The 20547-nt window shown below is 45.5% G+C and overlaps 1 protein-coding gene across 4 annotated transcripts in view; it reads right to left on the bottom strand.

The window, feature by feature from the left end:
• The window catches only part of Dnmbp (dynamin binding protein), a 98995-nt gene that overhangs the window by 12838 nt on the left and 65610 nt on the right, over positions 1-20547 (bottom strand). For 3 of the 4 annotated variants that reach the window (XM_057777200.1, XM_057777201.1, XM_057777202.1), the window contains 7 exons: positions 12069-12262; positions 11414-11513; positions 6554-6701; positions 6030-6047; positions 5456-5655; positions 3531-3661; positions 2650-2754 (listed from right to left, as the gene is read on the bottom strand). In XM_057777200.1, coding sequence (XP_057633183.1) covers positions 2650-2754; positions 3531-3661; positions 5456-5655; positions 6030-6047; positions 6554-6701; positions 11414-11513; positions 12069-12262 — 896 coding nt within the window. Of the gene's footprint in view, positions 1-2649; positions 2755-3530; positions 3662-5455; positions 5656-6029; positions 6048-6553; positions 6702-11413; positions 11514-12068; positions 12263-17196; positions 17289-20547 lie in introns of those variants that run through there. The other variant, XM_057777203.1, reaches the window with a different exon arrangement.

The following is a 20547-nucleotide window of genomic DNA, read 5'->3' as shown; positions in this document are numbered from 1 at the left end:
AGCAATTCTGCTAAGATTAGCAACAAGGCAAAGTTGCTCACTCTCTCCATACCATTCAGTATGGTACTTGAGTCTTAGCCAGAGCAATCAGACAACTGAAAGAGATCAAGGGGGTACACATTGGAATGAAGTCAAAGTATCTTTATATGCAGCTGATATGATAGTACACATAAGTGACCCCAAAAGTTCCACCGGGAAATTCTTACAGTGGATAAACATTTTCAGCAAGGTAGCAGGGTACAAAATTAGCTGACAAAAAATTTATACTACAAATGGGCTGAGAAAGAAATCAGGAAAAACTGCACCATTCACAATAGCCTCAATAAAAAATATAAAATATCTTGGGGTAACTCTAACTGAGCGAGTGAAAGATTTCTATGACTAAAACTTTTATGATATTGAAGAAAGAAACTGAAGAAGGTATCAGCAGATGGAAAGAGCTCCATGCTCATGGACCAACAGGATTAATATAGTAAAAATGGCCATCCTGGGGCTGGAGAGACAGGTCAGCAGTTAAGAGCACTGGCTACTCTTCAGAGATGCAAGCTTAATTCCGAGCATCCACATGGCAGCTCACCACTGCCTGAAACTCCAGCTCCAGGAGATCAGACACCTTCACACACACATGCATACAGGTGAAATATCAATGACCGTAAAAATAAAAAAAAAATCATTTGAAAAAATAGCCATCTTACCATTCTACAGATTCAATGGAATCCCCATAAAAATTCCAACACAATTCTTCACAGATCTTAAAGTGACAATTATCAGATAAAATTATCAAGAACAATCAAAGAACTACTGGAGGTGTCACCATTCCAAAGATCAAGTTGTACTACAGAGCTATAGCAATAAACACAGAATGGTATTAGCACAAAAACAGACACACTGATCAATGGAATACAACTGAATACAAAAACGGACACACTGATCAATGGAACCCAACTGAAGACCCAGATATAAATTTACACACCTATAGACACCTGATTTTTGATAAAGCCAGAAACACACACTGGATAAAAGACAGCACTTTCAACAAATGGTGCTGGATGTCGGCATGAAGAAGAATGCAAATAGATCTGTGTCTATCATCTTGCTCAAAACTCAAGTCCAAGTGGATCAAAAACCTCAACGTATGACTAGACACAGTGAACCTAATAAGAGAGGAAATGGGGAACAGCCTTGGCAGAGGACAAGACTTTCTGACCTGAACACCATTAGCACAGACACTAAGATCAACAATGAATAAATGGGACCTCGTGAAACTGAGAAGCTTCTGTATAGCAAAGGACACCATCATTTGACAAAGTGATCAAGTACAGGATAGGGAAAGATTTTCACCAGTTCCATATCTGATAGAGAGTTAATATCCAAAACATAAAAAATGCAAAAAACTGAACATCAAGAAAACAAATAATCCAATTTTAAAATGGGCTGCAGATCTAAACAGAGAATTCTCAAAAGAGGAACTCAAATGGCCAAGAGACATGTAAAGAAATGCTCAACATTCTTAGTCATCAGGGAAATGCAATTCAAAACCACTTTGAGATTCCATTTTACACTAGTCAGAATGCTAAGATCAATAACACAAGTGACAGCTAACACTGTGAAGATGGGAAGCAAGGAGATTATTCCTCCATTGTTGGCAAGAGAGCAAACTAACACAGCCACTATGGAAATCAGTGTGGCAGTTCATCAGAAAGATGGGAATTGACTCAGCTACACTACTCTTGGGCGTATACCCAAAGTATGCTTTGTCCTACTACAGAGACACTTGCTCAACTATGTTCATTGCTTCTCCAGTCATAAGTCAGAAACTGGAAATAACCCAGACATCCACCAATGGATGAATGGGTTAAAAAACATGGTACATTTACACGATGGAATATTACTCTGCTGTTAACAAATGAAATCATGACATTCACAGGTAAATGGATGAACTAAAAAAAAAAAAATCATCCCTAGTGAGGTAACCCAGAGCCAGAAAGACAAATATAGTATGCATTTGCTAATATGTGGGTGTTAGGTATTAAGTTAGATTGGTAAACTATAACAGTAGGACCCACAGAGCTTAGGTGCAGAGTGAGAGACTGGGGGTAGGGACAGATCTTCCCAGGAAGGGGAAATAGAATAGACAGCTATGGATAGACTGTGATGGCATGGGGATGGGGCAAAGGGATGGACTGGAACAGGAAGATCAAACAAGGAGGGAGGAACAGCTAAAATTAAGGACCATTTGAGGCCATTTCACGTAGAAATCTAATACATAGAAGCTTCCTATATATGTACTATAGTGAAGGCAACCTGAATGAAATTGCCAATAACAGAGCCCCCAACTAGAGAGCTCTCATCACTAAATGAAATAGCAGAGCCCCTGACTAGACAGCTCTCGTCACTAAATGAAGCTTCAGCACTGGGTATGGGTTACATCTAATCAAGTTCTTGGCCAAAGGGGTTGGCCAACAACTCAGGCTATTGCAAAGGCTCCCCACAAACTGATGGTAAGACCTTACTGATGAAGACAACATCTATACAAATCACTGGCCATGGAAGCGTGGTCATTTCAGTACCGATTGCTTTCATTAACCAGGGCTCTGTGCAGGCCAGAGGAGGAAGAGCGGCCCTGACTGGGGCCATGCTGGCACTTACCCGGATATGCTGGAGGTAGAGGGACAGGTCTCGGATAAAGGATTTGATCAATCTCTCCTGCATCCGGAAGTTCTTTTCTGTCTCTTCAAATACTTCATCTTTTAGCTGTTCAAAAGGAGTGCATTTAGAAACCTGGACTTCTTTCAATAGACCTTCTTGGGAAAATATCTTAGAAACATCTTTCACCAATATATATATATACTTGCTGTTTCCTTTCATAGGAAACTGAGTTTGGAGACCTGCCTCTATGACTCTGGATTCTGATCACATGCCTACTTCCAAACTGACTTCCCTGCTGTGTCCTGGCCGGGCTGCTGTGCTCTCCCTTCCCTTGTGTGTTCTCCAGTCTGGCAGCCCCTCCCCTGCTCCCTCTCAGGTGAAGACTCATGCTTCCACCAATCTCCCGTATATGACAGAAACAAAGCGTGAGAAGCAGAGAGCAAGTTTCTGCTCCCGTGTACTCTTCACCCCGTCACCATCTGGGTGTGGTGCAGGATGAAGTCTGGAGACTGCAACTGCCAAGCTGTGGTTCAAATTCCTCGGTCTCCTCCTTTCACGTTTCCCTCTTCATAACGTAAGGCATTCACCTAGATGATCTTTTAAATCCCATCTAGCGTGTATGTCTGCACAGTGGATCGGGTTCTCTGAATAGATTATAAACGTCTTAGAGGTAGGAAGACCACGACAGCTAGTATATGTGGGCCAGCTGACCTCCTCATTTGCCTCTGTGCACATTATAAGCAGCTTGGTAGTTGAAGGGCCCTATCTCCATTAACAGGCAAAACCAAGGAGACACTAAAGAAGGTTCCTGTGCCAAGCCATGCCAGCATTTGTCCCCAGGGCCTGCAGAGCTGCCAGACGTGCTGCAAGCCGGAGCTCACCTGAGGAGCGAACCCTGTGAGGTGCTTCAGGTGGCTGCTGACCCGGTTGGACTTCTTGATGATGGAGTGGATGTTCAGCCTGGAGATCTTCTCCATGAGGCTGTCGTCATCACCTTTGCGGTACTTAAGCACTAGGATGCAAGCCAAGGCCACTGGTCAAAAAAAGTCCCATCCCCTCCTCCCGCAGCCTGAACTCAGTGAGACTGTATCAGCCCAGAAATAGAGGTTTTTCTAAAAAGGAGCATAAAATGAAATTAACCCAAACAGAAACGAGTGCTTGTCTTCGATAACTTATAACTGAACAGACAAAATATTGGTCCAAAGAACCAGTCTAGACAGAGGTGTGGCTCTCCAGGCAGAGAGAGACTGGCAGCCAGGGAAAGGGTCTGAGATAGGAGGAAAGGCAGCAGAGATGTAAGGTCAGGATGCCTGTGAGTTCAAGACTCAGGGCTGTCACTAATCAGGGCTCAGCTTTATAAAAGCCATTTTACCTCTTTGAACTTAATATTTTTGAACCATCTAAGATTAGTATATGATGGTCATGTATACAAATGAGTTATTTATACACAATGATGCATATAAGGAAAGCCACTGTGTCGAACAGAAAAGTCTGGAGACTACAGTGGACGGGAACGGTGGAGGAGCAGCAGGAAGGACACCCTGTATCAGGAGGCTGAACCAGTGGCAGAGAGCTCCCAAAGCCACAGCAGACAAGTGGGGTTTTCATGAAGTTTGCTCTAACGTGAGCACAGCACACAAAGAGCAGGCGGAAGGCCGAGAGCTCTACATGACTGACCTCTGACCTCTGACCCCTGACTCGGGGCAATCACCATGCTGCACCTGTGGAGTTTTCAGTGCGAGCTATGACAGAATAAAAGAGTTCAGCTCACTCCACAGGGGAATGGGTGGGCATCCAGCTAGCCGGCTGCACAGGGCTGGGCAGGGAGATGAGGGCCTATGTCAGAAAGCAAGCCACTGGGCACAGGCGGTAATAAAAGGGTCTGTGAATTTAGTAGGGATCAGTAAAACTCTAATTAGATGAATCAGAAAATAACCTAAGCAGGTATTGATAAGGCCTGCTTTCAAGGATGTGATGGGACACTGTGTGACAAAGAACCCTCCGTCACCACTGGCTAGTTCAGTGGTTCTCAACCTTCCAGTGCTGCAACCCTTTAATACAGTTCCTCATGTGGTGACCCCCAACCATAAAATTATGTCACTGCTACTTCATAACTGCTAATGCTATGAATCATAATGTAAATATCTGATATGCGTGGAGGGCTGAGAAGCACTGGTCTAGCCCCTCTAATACCCCTGCAGAGGGCTGAGAATCACTGGTCTAGCCCCTCTAACTACCCCTGCAGAGGGCTGAGAATCACTGGTCTAGCCCCTCTAATACCCCTGCAGAGGGCTGAGAATCACTGGTCTAGCCCCTCTAACTACCCCTGCAGAGGGCTGAGAATCACTGGTCTAGCCCCTCTAATACCCCTGCAGAGGGCTGAGAAGCACTGGTCTAGCCTCTCTAATACCCCTGCAGAGGGCTGAGAAGCACTGGTCTAGCCTCTCTAATACCCCTGCAGAGGGCTGAGAAGCACTGGTCTAGCCCCTCTAATACCCCTGCAGAGGGTTGCGAAGCACTGGTCTAGCCCCTCTAATACCCCTGCAGAGATATTTTCTGTCCCATCACTTATTTCTTAATCATCCTTTCTTGTTCCCGACTGTCCAGACTGGTGGCTTGTCAGCATCCCATTGTCCTTCTCAGGCCACCGTTACCCCGAATTCCAGCATTGTTTGTCCCTCCCGGCCCCCTCACACCTGGACCCTGCCTTGCCGAGCTCCTGGGGAGTAATTTTTAGAGAAAAGCCTTGTTGGAGAGAGGGCCTGGCAGCCAGGCAACCTCCTCTACCTCACCGCGCCTTTCTCACCTAGATCCTTCCGACGCTTGTACTCATTAATGTTAACGTTGATCTCCTTGACGGCAAGCACGGCACTGGTTAAAGGGACCTTATCCGGGTGGGACTCTGGGGTGGAATTCAGCAGCTCCATTAGCAGCAGTGGGTAACGCATTATTCTCTGTACAGGCTTGATGAGGAAGGAGCCCAGGTTGATATAATTGGTGCAGCCCCTGTAAAAGCAAGCGGAAAGGGACCCCTGTCAACTGTCAATGCTAAGGTGTTTCTGGATATCATCTGCTATTCCCAAAGGCAGTTTGGTCTCTGACTCTGTGTTCTGTTCTCTATTATTCAGTAAATCCAGTCCTGTACCTCAGAGGGACAGCACTATTTTAGGTGCTGAACAGCAAAGATAGCCTTGCTGTAGGGGAAGAAAAGAAGCAAGCGCTAAGCAAATTAATAAAGTGGTATTGGTGGGAAGTGCTGAGAAAAAGTCTGGCAAGCATGTCTAGATTTCTAACTATAAAGAAATGAAAGCAGCCTTCTGAGGGCCTGACGAATCCACTGAATAAATAGTGTGCACCAGGCACCAAATAGAGGGACTTACCATTCGTTGTACAGGCTCCTATAGGGCGGAAGCAAGAGGAGAGAAAGAGAGAGCATTAGAGACAGAAGGCATTGACCTTCTCACTGTCCCCACAAAACTACTCAGCAGACAAAAGCCACGCAGATGGAAGGAAACCACAGATGCCAAGGGTGGGTATCCCAGCTTAGACAGCAAGCCATCTCCCTGGCTGTTTTGAGCCTACAAACACCAACTCAGTTTAAGACACATACAATTCCTCCCTCCCTTCAGACAGGCCCCACTGTGTGGACTGTGTTGCACTTGAACTCACTCCAATTGTGCCTCAGTCTCCTAGTGCTGAAACCAGAGGCTTCCTAACCAAGCCATACAATCGGGAAGTCACTTAAGATTCCCATGACACAGCAGAAAGGAGCAAGATACAGCACAGGACACGTGATAATGTGTCACTTATGTGTCAAGTAAGGTTGGTGGGAGATATCATGACCATGGGGCATCTAAAATGCAGGTGAGAGCAGCGGCACAGGTGGGACTGCCGAATCTCCTACTTAAGATCTGCCAGGGAGTCCTGAAGATGCTTCTGGATCTTCTCGTCCTTCTCGTAGACTTCAAGCAGTGAAATGGCTTCATCATGGTTCTGGCAGTAGACCCTGTATGTCCCCTCAAGTTCATCCCGGTGATCAAGAAACACGGGTCCTTTGGAGCATACACAAACATACACCAGCGTCAGGACTGCTCTTAGTAGTCCAAAGCATACTGACAAACATGATGGTCATTCAAGTTCTCCTGCTATAAGAAACAATAAGATAATCCATCAAGTTGATAAATACTCCTGTAATCGCTTAAATTAGAAATCATTTAAGCCACAATTGAGAGAACTATGTCACCCAGGTATTTATTTTTTCAGAACATGTATTTACACATTCTGCCTTGATACAGCTTCCAGGCCTCTTCATGCAGACACTCTCCGATGGTCACATGACCCTCTTGCTCTCTATGCTCTTGAGGAACATCTGCACAAGGATGAAAACAAATCCCTCCACAGCGGTGTTTTCTAACTTTGTGCACAAAATAAAAACATAAGGGTACAAATACAATTGACTATACTACCTTAAATATCTGTGATTAAATAAAACCTCAATCTGTAATATGATATGTGTTTTTCTTGCCCTTTGGTTTTTAAATTTTATTTATTTATTGATTGATTGTTTTTTCGAGATACGGTTTCTCTGTGTAGCCCTGGCTGTTCTGGAACTACCTCTGTAAACCAGGCTGGCCTCGAACTCACAGAGATTCATTTGCCTCTGCCTCTCAAGTACTGGGATTAAAAGATATGTGCCACCACTGGCCAGCTTAAATTTTTTTTTTTAGTTCATGTTTAGCTGCATGTATGTATATGCACCATGTGTGTGCCTGGTGCCCATGGATGCCAGAAGAGGGAATCAGATCCCCTGGAACTGGAGTTACAGACAGTTGTGAGTCATCATGTGGATGCTGGGAATCAAACCCAGGTCCTCTGTGCACAGAAGCAAGTGCTCGCTACCGCAGCCATTACTCCAGCCCCTCACGTGTGCTTCGTTACAGATCACAGGATGAGCATCGAGCTTGGCCATCTCCACACGTGCACTCTGTGATAAAGGTAAACAACTAAAAACAGCATTTATGTCTGCTGAGTGGGACTGAAACTCAAGGCAAATGAAACAGTCTAAGGAGAAATGAACAGACGCGCCAGTTAGTGACACATTAACAGGGTTCTGTCTCCCTACAGTCACACTGCCAGTGAATGTCACAGTGTCAGCCAAAGTAAACAAAGATGCAATGTTTCTTTTCTATCCAAATTCACAGACTCTAGGCAATCTATCCACAGACGTGAGGTTTACAGCCAGTGAGGCACAGCACTGACCCTGAAGTTGAGTTCCACACAATGATATTTTATTTATGTGTGTGGGCATATTCTGGTCCTCACAGAGGACAGAAGAGGGCATCAGACCCCCTGGAGCTCGAGTACACACAGTTGTAAACCACCTGGCAGGGGCCCTAGGAGCTGAACAGGGGTGATCCAAACTCTGACGCCATCTCTCCTGCCCACGGGTCTCTTTTGGAGCAGCCGCCTCAACTCTCTGAATTATTAAACAAATTTTCCTCATTCCTTCATTCCTTCCCTGTGTTAATGGCTTCACGATGCTTTAATTTACCTCTCTTAGCCTCAAAGACCCTCCCTCATGGGATGCTCAATCTCTTTCCACTTACTTCCTACCACCATCACTGGCTTCAGGTTGACCTGAATGCTGGCCCTGAGGTTGCCTGTCACTGGGGCTACTGTTCAGTCTCGCTTTCATGCTCCTACTCCCTCCCACGTCACTGCCACCTTCCACTAACCCTCTTCCTTAAGGCTGAACCTCCTGCCTGGATCTGAGTCTTTCTGTCTCCAAGGTCATTCTACTTTCCCATAAACGCCTTCAGCATATCGAAGTCCATCACCTAACTTCTTGTCTGATTTACAATAAGAATGAAAGGAAGAACTATAAACACAGACAATACTGTGTGAAGGTGGGGCTGTGGCTATAGTAATTCCTCACATACTCTAAGAGACAGTGTTAGACTAATATAGCTCAGAGGTCCACTCAAACACCATGTGGGGCCAACACCTGTCACTTCAGAGTGTGACATCCTGACCTGGAAAGTTCTAGGAGACAAAACGACCTCAGCCCTACAGCAATTCTCACAAACCTTAGAACAAAGCTCCCCCTTGCAAGAACTCCTTAAATGCCCCAGTTCACAAAGGGACACCTCACTGTCCTCACCTGATGCAGACAGGGAGGGGAGAAGACTCCATACTCTGAGAAGCTACTTGTATGGGGACCCTCTTGATCATCTGAGCCCTGATTGTGTCTGCCCATGTCACCCCATGCTCCCACTGTCCATCTCCTAAGAGTGCCGTCCATTAAGCCCCAAACACCACCTGGGACCTAAAACACCTTTTGTCATAGAATATTCCTTTACACCTGGCAAAGATGCATCACTGTGACTGGTTTACTAAAGAGCTGAATGGCCAATAGCTGCGCAAGAAGAGGTTAGTCGGGACTTTTGGGGACAGAGAACTCTGGGAGGGGAGAGAGCAGGGTCACCAGCGTGGACACAGGGGAAGCAAGACACACAGGAGAAGAGGTAAGAGCTACAAACCACTATATCTATTGACCTATAGATTAATAGGAATGGATTAATTTACGTTATAAGAGCTAGTCAGAAACAAGCCTAAGGTAAGGCCAAGCTTTCATAATCAATAAGAAGTCTCTGTGCTGTTATTTGAGAGCTGGCTGGCAGGCAGAGAAAGACTCTTTACAATCTTTGGTATAAATGGGAGTAGAGGGGAAGTCCCTCTGATGAGGTGAGGACCACCTGAGGACCCAAACATAACACATAATGAAACAAAGTGGAAGAAAAATGAGTATTAATCCTCTTTAGATGTCAGCTAAATGTCTCATCTTTTTCCTAATTCAAACAAATCACCTGCAGGTACTTCAAATTCATGGCAAGATCTTATAGACACCAGCCTTCACGCCTGATTACTGAATCCAGGCTGGGCACCATACTCACATGTGTGCCTTCTCATCTCCCTAACAGCAAGGTCCCTGGCTTTCTAACTGCTCGACAACAGAGCAGTGCTAAGCTAGTGTTCTGCACGACAGAGCTTAGCCGCGAGAGCCTGAATGACAAAGACCCGAGTTTGGTCTATGAGCCACGTGACCATGGGCAAACTTCCTTCCCGCTATCTGTTTCTCATATGTAAACAAGGTTAGACCATCTAGGCTCACAGGGGAAACCTCTGAGATTCAGCCCGGCTGCATGTGCGCTGGTTTCACCTGAGGAAGGCAGGCCCTGACTCTGCTTTGATGTCAGCCTTAGGACGTCAGGGAACTGCAGAAGTATGATCCCACTCTCTCTAGTAGCCAGTCTAGGCACAGGCATGGCAACCAGCACCAGACAACACAAAGAGAAACCAAACCAGATGGTTTCTGGAAAAGGTCTGCAAACTTAAAATGGCACTCTTACTTGTTTGAAACAGGGTCTCGCTGTGTAGCTCTGGCTGGCCTAGAACTCACTATGTAGATCAGGCTGGCCTGAAACCTGCTTCAATCCTCCTGCCTCTGCTTCCAAGCGCTAGGACTGCAGGGATGCCCCCCTGCCCAGCTAAAATGACATTCTTAAGATGACACAGGGGCACGTTGCTAGATGGTGCTGAGTTTACCTGGACAGCTACAACTGTGAAGGGCTTCTTTAGGATTCTACTAAAACAGTGATATTATAGTATAGCCCCTCTCATGACATCCCAACAGAGTATGGCATAAGGGATGGAGGGACCCTTCTGAGGTCCTCCTGTCCCAGGTTTTCTTCCACCCTTAGCTCCCTCTGGTGACTCCGGACTCATGCACTATAAGGAGAGTCTAGAGAAGCTTCCGTGACAAGGCATGGGGCCTGAGACCCAGAAGACACCCGGCCAGGCCAACAGTCCAGCTCCAACCCCTAAGCTACAGCCACCTGCCCTAGCCCCTTACAGTCCCTACTCACAGAACCTAGAGACATATGTTTACTGACTAAAGTATGTTTACTGATTGCTAAGTGTCCACTTACATGGGGCAAGAGGTAATGGGTAAGTCCCCTTGGTTAAAAGAATCAGATGAATGTTTCTGAATTTTTTCTTTCATTTTTTTTTTCTTTTTCTTTTTTCTTTTTCCAAGACAGGGTTTCTCTGTAGCTTTGGAGCCTGTCCTGGCACTCACTTTGTAGACCAGGCTGGCCTTGAACTCACAGAGATCTGCCTGTTGCCTGTCTCTGCCTCCCAAGTGCTGGGATTAAAGGTATGTGCCACCACCGCCTGGCTTGAATATTTTTTACAATTATCCACAAAAAGATTTAAAAATTTGAGACAGGGTTTCCTGTAGCCCAGGCTGGCCTCTCACTTGCCATGTAGCTGAGGATGACCTTGAACTTCTGATCTTGTGACTTCCACCTGTGCTTGTGTATGACATCCTAGCAGCAAATACACTATAGTCACCACTGGGACACATAACTCAGAATTGAAATAAAAGCTTCTAAAAATAAATAAATATAAAGTAGCTGTTACCATAGCATATTCTGATACTTTCCATTTGTTTTATTGAAAAATAAAAACTGAATGCGCTCCACTAAGTTGACCTCATGACCCTCCTGAAAACCATCCTGTCTGTGACACCCAAAACTTGTACTGCTAATACAATAACCACACCAAAGCAGACTGAAGTAAGAGAGAAGGCAGGGCCTCCACAAACCCTGCACCATGTAAAATGTCATTCCCTAGAGGGGTCCTGGCCACCAAAGGACCCCTCACCTACCACACCCATGACAGAAACAGCTGCACAAGCTCATACCTACAGCGTCGCTGATTTCCAAGGCTGCCAACAATTGCTTTGAGACTTTAATCACTGTCTGCATATTTCCAAAAAGTCCCTCGAAATCAATGTTGGGTACCTGAGCAAGAGAAAGAAAGCATTAAGATGTAAGGGATGAAAGGAATGAAACCTCACTCACAGCAGGCATGTGACTCCAAGGTCAGAAGTCACCATTCCCACCTCGGTTCGTCTCTGCTGTCATCCTTTGTCCCTAGGGTGTAGTCTATCTCCAGAGTACCCCCTCACCCCGGGGATGCGTGTTAAAGGCCTGTGGAGTTACCAGGAGGTGGGTCTCTCAGCAGGTAGGGACTACCTAGAGGAAGTCAGGTCACTGAGGAGAGAGCCGAGGCCACGCCCCTCCTCACGCTGCTTCCTGGGTGCCAGAAGGGAGCAGTTTGGTTCTACTGCATAATCTCTGCATAATGATTCGCTGCTTTGCCACAGGCTCAGAAGCGACAGTGCCAACCAACCACAAGCTAAAACCTGAAACTGTGCCCCAGTAAGTCTGTCCTTTATGCTGATTCTTTGTTCTTTCGCCACTGAGCCACCCAGTCTGCAACTGTAGTACTGCAGTAGATGACACAGCATTTCAGGCCTAAAGGGTCACGCTGTCACGTGGCCTCCCATCTCCCACCTGTGCCTGCTGCAGGGGCACCATGACCCGCTCAATGCACATCTCCAGATCCCGGATGTAGTCTTTTTCTGTCTGCACGAGTTCAGCCACCACCTTGGCTCTCTTCTCCAGCATCCTCTGCTCCGGCTTTTCAGGGGACACAGACCCTGAGGGGGCCACCAGGGATGACGACTGAGAAGAGAGGAGTGTCATGTCTGGAAGGGAAAGGAGGACCCGTTAGCAACTTCATGAAAAGAGGACGCTCTACACTGGGAACCAGGAAGCAGCATTCCTGGAGGGCCAGCGATCTCAGGACTGGGGACCACCAGGAGATGGGATCAAACATCCATTGTAAACACGGGTGGGGCGCTCAGCAAGCCATCTCTGTAGGGACTCCCCCCAACTGCGCAGGATCTTTTCGCTTTGTTCCCCAAAGAAGCTCAGTCACTCTCAGAGGACAATTCACTATCTCCTGGCTCTTAGTGACGTTGAAAGGACTGCCAGCCTTATCAAGAACTAATTTTATTTAATCAGATATAAAACCCGTTCATAACGTCTGCAGCAAAAATACCAAGCTGGGAAATGAGGACATCAAATACAGCCCACTAAGAATATTAATTTGGGGGTGGACAGTGAGATGGCTCAGCTGGTAAACTCACTCGCTGCCACCTGGAGGACCTGGGTTCATTCCCTGGGACCCACCTGGTACAAGGGAGAGACTGACTCCCTCAGGTTGTCCTCAGACCTCTACGTGCTTGTGCTATAGTATATGTATGCACACACAAAGCAGATTAATAGATGTGATAAAATGTTTTAAACATTATGAAAAAATTAGAGGCGAAAAGCTAATAAAAAAGAGTTGCTATGAGGAACACATAGCAACGCCAACTGGACAGAGACTGAAATCCCCTGCCTGAGAAGTGAGGAACTATTGGGGATTTCCATCAACACATTGTTAGGTGTGGAAACTATCCCTAGCCCAACTGTCATCAAGACTCACGGTGGTGGTTACTTCACAATGGTCCTAAAGACAGGTATAAAATACTATAGGCATTAAGTTCCTTAATCAAATTTCATTTTTAAAAAATCATGCCAGGTGTGTTGACACATGCCATTAAGCCTAACACTGCAGAGACAAAGGGAGATCTCTGGGGGTTTAGAGCCTGCCTGTCTAGTCTGCAAGTTCCAGTGCACCCAGGGCTAGCCACAGGGAGACCTTCATGACAGAAAAGTAATCCTCCTCGCTACCCCTTACAGTCCCTGTTACTTGGATGCACGGGATGAGGCTCGTGAAAAAATGAAGCGTTTGCTCATTTAAACAAATTGAAATTAAATTAACAACTGGAGAAAGGTAACAGTGAGGCAATCTCCTGCCAAATTTCCTTTAAGGTCCAGGACTTACTTAAAACCTACAAATTTGCTAAGTAAATACAGTATAAAGTCGGAGCAGAATTCAAAGCAACAAAATTAGTATTCACACTACAGTTTTTCAGCAGGCTGGATTCTTCAAAACTCTCTTCTGCTGCCCCTAATCCTAAAGCCTTAGGAATGTCAGTGTTTACAGACAGCGGTGGGAGGCGGCTAGCAAAGCAAGGAGGTCCTGAATGAGGGGGAAGGGGTGGGCGATGCTAACAAAGCAAGGGAGCCAGGGAAGGGCAGCCCGCCCAACCAGGCACTTCAGTATCAAAATTAGTCAGCACACCAACACACTATAATCTATTGATTCAAGCAAGAACTGGAAGCCCACAGCCCTGACATATATGAGGGGGAAGAGGAGAAAACTCTTCCTCGGCAGATGTCAAATTTTAAGAACCAGAAAAATGACAGAGACAGACAGACAGACAGACAGACAGACAGACAGACAGAAAGAAAGAAAGAAAGAAAGAAAGAAAGAAAGAAAGAAAGGAAGGAAGAAAGAAAGCAAGCAAGCAAGCAAGCAAGCATCTTTTTCAGATGTGGGTAGTGCAGGCCTTTAACCCCAGCATACTCTACATAGAGAATTCCAGGCCCGCAGGACTACAGAGTGAGACCCTGTTTCAAAAATAAAAACAAACAAACAAAAAAAATCAAACCAGTAGATAATGCTGGCTATGACAGTGGGGTTGAGATGATCAGAGCATTTGCACCGTTTTAAATTAACTATTAAATATTACATGTTAATTACAAAAATGAAAATAAAAGAAATGACTACACAGTGGCGAAAGGACAACCTGGCCTTCAAAGTCAAGGTCACCAGGAAGGGGCAAACAAATGTCACGTTCTTCTAAATATGTCTGGAAACATCATACACCCTTTTTTGTAGTATCCTAGTCACAAATGTTGGTTTTGAAACGAGTCTTGGGAAACAACAAACAAAATTGAAGCTTTATAGTCTTCAAAATGTCATTGTCATGGAAAAAAAATGGAGAACAGTTCTCAAACATAACTGACTGACCATTCTGTGCTGGCTCCAAACACACTGTCAGGGCACCTGCCGGGGCTGGAGAGCAGCTTCAGATTATAGACATGACCACACCAATGTAAAATTCCCTGCAGTTCAAAGTCACATCAGAAACACCCATACTCACCAGGCTGGCAGTTCACCTGTGCCATACACAACAAAATGCACGGAAGCCAACTAAAGGGAATACACATGCAATAAACTCCCAGACGACTGAGAGGAGAGAGGAAGGCAGGGAGGGAGGAAAGAAGGAAGGAGGAAAAGACAGACATGGTACCATGGCAATTTTCTATAAATTGGAATGTTATCCAAAATACAGTTTAAAACAACAGTATCTTTCTTGAACTTTCTTTTAGGCACAATGAGTGACAACATTTCAAGCATCCTTCTCATTGGCATCATAGGGTTAACGTTATCATACGGAAATCAGTTATATCGTATAGAAACCTTTTTAATGGAATTGTTTGTTTAAGTTCCTCCTACGGCCACACTTGGTGGTACTTGTCTAGAATGCCACTTCGGAGACAGAAGGATCCTGAGTTTAAGGCCATCCACAGCTACATAGTGAGCTCTAAATTAGACTAAGTCACACGAGACCCTATCTTAAAAAAACAAAACAAACAAACAAACAAAAAAACCACAACAACAAAAGCCAGTGGTTTCAACTTGATTGCTTTTTGTTTTGCTTTTTGAGACAAGGTTTCTTTGTGTAGCCCTGCCTGTCCTGGAACTAGCTCTATAGACCAGAGATCAACCTGCCTCTGTCTCCCAGTGCTGGGATTAGGGACATGCACCACCACCGCCTGACTTTAAAGTGATTGGTCTTATTCTCAAATATCTTAGCTCTTGCTAGTGGCAAACTGACAAGAGAAACTCATTAATACAGGGCTATAAAGCTCCAAAAAAGGGGGGAACGTTTACTAAATCCAACCACATGTGAGCTAATTTACAGATTGTACCCCGAACTCACTTACTCTGCCAAAGCTTTAAAGTATGCCACAGGCTGGGCAGTGGTGGCGCAGGCCGGGCAGTGGTGGCGCACGCCTTTAATCCCAGCACTCGGGAGGCAGAGGCAGGCAGATCTCTGTGAGTTCGAGACCAGCCTGGTCTACAAGAGCTAGTTCCAGGACAGGCTCCAAAACCACAGAGAAACCCTGTCTCGAAAAACCAAATAAATAAATAAAAAATAAAGTATGCCACAGCTATTATTCCTATTTAACAGATTAAAACCCGAAGATGTAGGAGGCTGACCAGCTTGTTCTATGGCAAACAGCAGCTCTGGAGGAACAAGCCTCAAAAGATTAAGTTCAAATCCTGAGCATTGAGTCTGGTGCTGCTGGACTCTCACGTGGAGAAGGCCTGGCTGCTTCACGTCTTTAAAACGTTTCTGGGAGATGGTCTTCTAGGAATCAAAGATCTATTCGTGGCAGTGCCTGGACAGACAAAGCCCCAGGCAAGCTCTTATTCAACCAGAAGTCAGCAGCCCATGCCAAGAGATTAGGATTTTATTTACATTAAAAGTGAGAAAAATGTATCCTATTATTTTCAAGTTTCAATAATGGTTATGACACATTTTTCTTCAAATTACCAGAATGCATTTTGTTTTGTTTTGTAGACAGACTCTTGGCTAATCAAAACAAAACAAGAAGAACAAAAAATCCCAGACCTGTTATTTAATAAGATAAAAGAAAGGCCCTCTGTGGGGTACTGTTTGCAAGTCTGCAGTTTCCTGGGTACCACTCCTGAGAATCTTACTCAGTAAATCTAGGGGAGGCCCAGGAATCTGTATTTTAACAACTCCTCGGTGTTCCTGAACGTTCCATTGACCGCGCTCCAGACAAAAATGTCTGGTCTGAAATCAGTCCAAATGTACTGATTCCTTTAACCCACATATCTGCTAAAATAATAAAGTTTGATATATCATTTTGTAGGGTTGAAAGTGTCACCTGGGGGTAGAGCTTCGGCCTAGGGCGCTGGGGGTTCAGAAGTTGATTCTCAATACCACAAAATGAACAAACAAAAATTCTAGTACTTGGAAAACTGCAGCGAGCTGCAGCGGTGACAGGCTTTGGCACTTACCCTGGGAGCCAGCCCTGCAAAAGTTCACCTCTGGGCAAATTCCTCATCTGTAAACCGAGAACACCTGTTTTGTTGAGTCCTTGGGGGAATTAAACAGGTAACTCAACAAAAGATAGTCCTTTTCCCACGGTAGGTGAGGCACTGTCCTCAGCAGCAGACAAGAGTGGGGTCCATAAGTTGGAAAAAACGCGCTGTGCATTGGTTCAAAAACCCTGCTTTCCTAAAAGAACAAATCTGGAGATGAGCAGTCACACCGAGGAAACCGAGGCATCAGCCTACCAACAAATAACCTGTGCGGACCAGCGGGCCCTTTCTTCCTACAGGTGTGAAGGAGCTGAGACTGACTGCACGAATTTAGTGATTTAACGCAAAACAAAACAAAGTATTTGTAGGGTTCGGAACCGTTGTCGCTGGCGCTCCCCTCCCCCGCCCCACCAAACCAAGGCCAGTTCTCGGCAGGTCAGCGAGTTACCCCAGATTCATTTCCACCAGTGGGTGGACCCAGAGCTTCGTTAGATGCAAAGCCAGGCCCGGTTCCCTAGGGAGAGGTCAGCTGTGTGCAGGAGGGAAGCCCAGCGCCCCCGCCCCAGTCCCACGCTGTGCTCTTTGCGCCGGCGGTTCCCACCATACCTGCAGCCCTGAGGACCCGAGCGCCGGTGTGCGAGAATCAGCCCAGGAACCGACCCTTCCCAGCGCCCAGAAAGCGCCTCGGCCCCCTGAAGCCCGCCAAGTAGGGTTGGCCCATCCCCCGGCTTCACGAATTTCCCTCTGAATCACCCGAGGCACGCAGGCACAGCTGGGGCTGGTGGTAAAGGATGGAGCCGGACTCCATCCCCGCTGGACCAAACACCAGCGCCTGCGTGCAACCCTTTCCTTGCCGGTTGCTTTCTCTCTTAGTCCCAAACCCCTCGAAATCCCACTTTTGGACACTATGAGCTCTTGTCTTTTTAGCCACATGCTAAACTTTGTCTGAGGAGGCCGTCCCTTTCCTGGAGTGAAGTGGGCAACATTGTCTGCCAGGGCAATGCCCTCACTTTGCTCTGGTCTTCCCGAGGAGACCAAGCCCTACTGTAGATTCTACTCTCAGAAGACAGATCTCTCTCAGGTGCGCAGGTTCGGGGTAATAGGAATCCAGAACCAGGAATGATTGGCAGCTGGAGTCCTTACACATTTTGCAAGCATTTACAGTTCAAAGGAATCTAAGGAGAAGGAAACTTCAATGTGTCATTCTGTAACAAATGAAGAGAAAGAAATAGGGGGATAAACCAAAGGAAAACTTGGAAACATCCATTTCTAAATACACACGTATAAAATGTAGGCGTGCAGAGAACATTCTGGAAGGGAAACACACCAATTTCATCATTGAGTCAGCCTCGGGGGAAGCTGAGATTAAGAGAGATTTGAATCCAATCAGAACTTTGAAATTCTGCTGAGTGTTGGGAAGGAGCCCAGGGCCTTGCACACTGGCTAAACACCCACCACCGAGTTACACTGCCAGCTCCCAGTTGGGGGTTTTTAGTGTCACAAAAGGGCATAATGAATTTTTAAGAAAAAACGTGACATCTCAAGATACTCTGTACAGGTAAAACTGTAAGCAGTCTGAGAGACCCTAGCTTTGGTGTGGTCCTTCCCACAGCTGAAAACACCTCACCTCCTGAGGCTGCAGGGTGAGCTTCTGTGGCTTCCCTGCACCATCAGAAGGCGGGCGCACCTTTGAGTTTTTTTAAATTTATTTAAACAAATATTTATATGGCACTTAGGCTATGCAGCAAACATTGCTTCAGGCGCTTGCCTCTTCCTAACCACCCCCACCGCTGTCACCCCAGTTCACTAAGGCCAGCGGTAGGGAAACAGCTTACCGGAGATGTGGGTGGTCTCCCGGTGAGCTGGCTGTCTTGGTTCTACTCCTGGTGCTCTTCCTGCCAATTGGGACCTAGATGCCACTTTTGGATTTTGGTAGCCATCTGGTGGCTAAAGATGAAGGAGGACAGTTTGAAAGGACAGTTCTACACGTCTTTGCAGCCCCAGGTCAGCCATCATAACTGCACAGTGATGCACTTGGTATAAGGGCTGTATTCAAACGACTATTAAACCTACTAAGTAGAAAGCAAATTAAAAAGGCATCAGATAAAACCTGGCTCTGACCACACACGGTGACTGCTCAGTGGCATTCCAGAGGGCAGGGCTGAAGGACCAACAAAGGACATGGGCAGTAGGTAAAACTTCGGAATTTTCTACAGCTCTTACTTTTAAAAAGCTTTTTGTGTATTTTTAGAAATATGAGGAATTGAGCCCAGGACGTCAAACTCTACCTCTGAACTAACCAATCTAATAAAAAGATCTTTTAACTCAAAGGCTCACTTTTAGGAATTTATTGTGTAAGTAATTGGGCAAGTGCACAAACATGCATGAGCAGAGACTTAAGCAGATAGAGCACTTGCTGCTCTTGCACAGCTGTGACCCAGGCTCCTTTCCCAGCACTCACAGGGTGCACTGCATGCATGTGATGCAGAGACATTCTTTTTTTTTTTACTAAAAAATAAAGCTTAAAATAAACTTAGAAATCATCTAAACAGGAACAACCAAATGTTCCTTCAAAGCAGGTTGTATAAATAAATGATGACATGTCCATAAAAAAGTAACTATTATAGCTATTAAGATTTATGTAAGGGACTGGAGAAATGGCTCAGAGGTTAAGGGCACTGACCGCTCTTCCAGAGGTCCTGAGTTCAATTCCCAGCAACCACACAGTGGCTCACAACCATCTAAAATAGGATCTGATGCCCTCTTCTGGCAGGCAGGTATATATGTAGAGCACTCATATACATAAAATATAAATAAAAATTTAAAAAAAGATTTATGTAGAGATATGCTCAGTCAGTAGAATGCTAGCTGAGCACACACAAGCCTTGAATTTGATCCCCAGTACTTCATAAAAACAGGCATGGTGGTACAGTCAGCATTTTTTTGGACTGCCAGCTCCCAAATAATGACATGGAGACTTCTTATTAATTATAAAAGCTCCTTAGCTTAGGCTTGGTCCCAAGTAGCTCTTAAAACTCAACCCAGTTATACTAATCTGCATTCTGTCACATCTTGTCTCTCCTCAGTACTGTACACCTGACTTCCTCTGTGTCTGGCTGCTGAATTCCCCTCGCCTCAACTCCTCCCAGACTTCCTACCTCTGTCCAGAAGTCCCGCCTGTCTTCTTCTGCCTAGCTATTGGCCATTTGGCTCTTCATTAAACTAATTAGAAGGTGTCTTAAACAGGTGCAGAGGAACAAAGAAACATCTTCCCACAGTGTGATCAAATATCCCTCAACATGGTGGTGCAAAGCTGTAAATCCCAACACTCAGTAGGCAGAGGGTGGAGAATCAGAAGTTCATGGTCATCCTCAGCTACACAGAAAATCTGAAGCTAGCCTGGGCTACATGAGGCTTTGTTTCAAAAGAAAGGAGGGTGGGGATATAGGTGTATAGGTACCTATGTACTAACATGCAATGATATTAATTATGCTGTTGCTGAAAACAATCACTATACAAACAGTTCATGAAAGAACTGTGGCTTTGTTTAAAAGGGAAAGTTTTTTTGCTTTTGTTGTTGTTATCGATTCTTATTTATCTGTGTCTCTGTTGGTCTGCAGGTTCACCAAGTACATGCAAGCATACAGAGACCAGAAAAGGGTGTCAGAATCTTGAAAACTGCGGTTACACATGGCTGCAAACCACACAGTGTGGAAATCAGGAACAAGACTAGGTTGTCGGGGCTGGAGAGATGGCTCAGAGGTTAAGAGCATAGCCTGTTCTTCCAAAGGTACTGAGTTCAATTCCCAGCACCCACATGGTGGCTCACAACCATCTGTAATGGGGTCTGGTGCCCTCTTCTGGCCTGCAGGCATACACACAGACAGAATATTGTATACATAATAAATAAATAAATAAATAAATATTAAAAAAAAAAGACTCTCTCCATACCTATTC

The sequence above is a fragment of the Chionomys nivalis genome, chromosome 8 (genome assembly GCF_950005125.1).
Source record: "Chionomys nivalis chromosome 8, mChiNiv1.1, whole genome shotgun sequence".
NCBI classification, from domain to species: domain Eukaryota; kingdom Metazoa; phylum Chordata; class Mammalia; order Rodentia; family Cricetidae; genus Chionomys; species Chionomys nivalis.
Note: the sequence above shows the minus strand (reverse complement) of the source record. Positions and strands in the feature narration are given on the sequence as shown.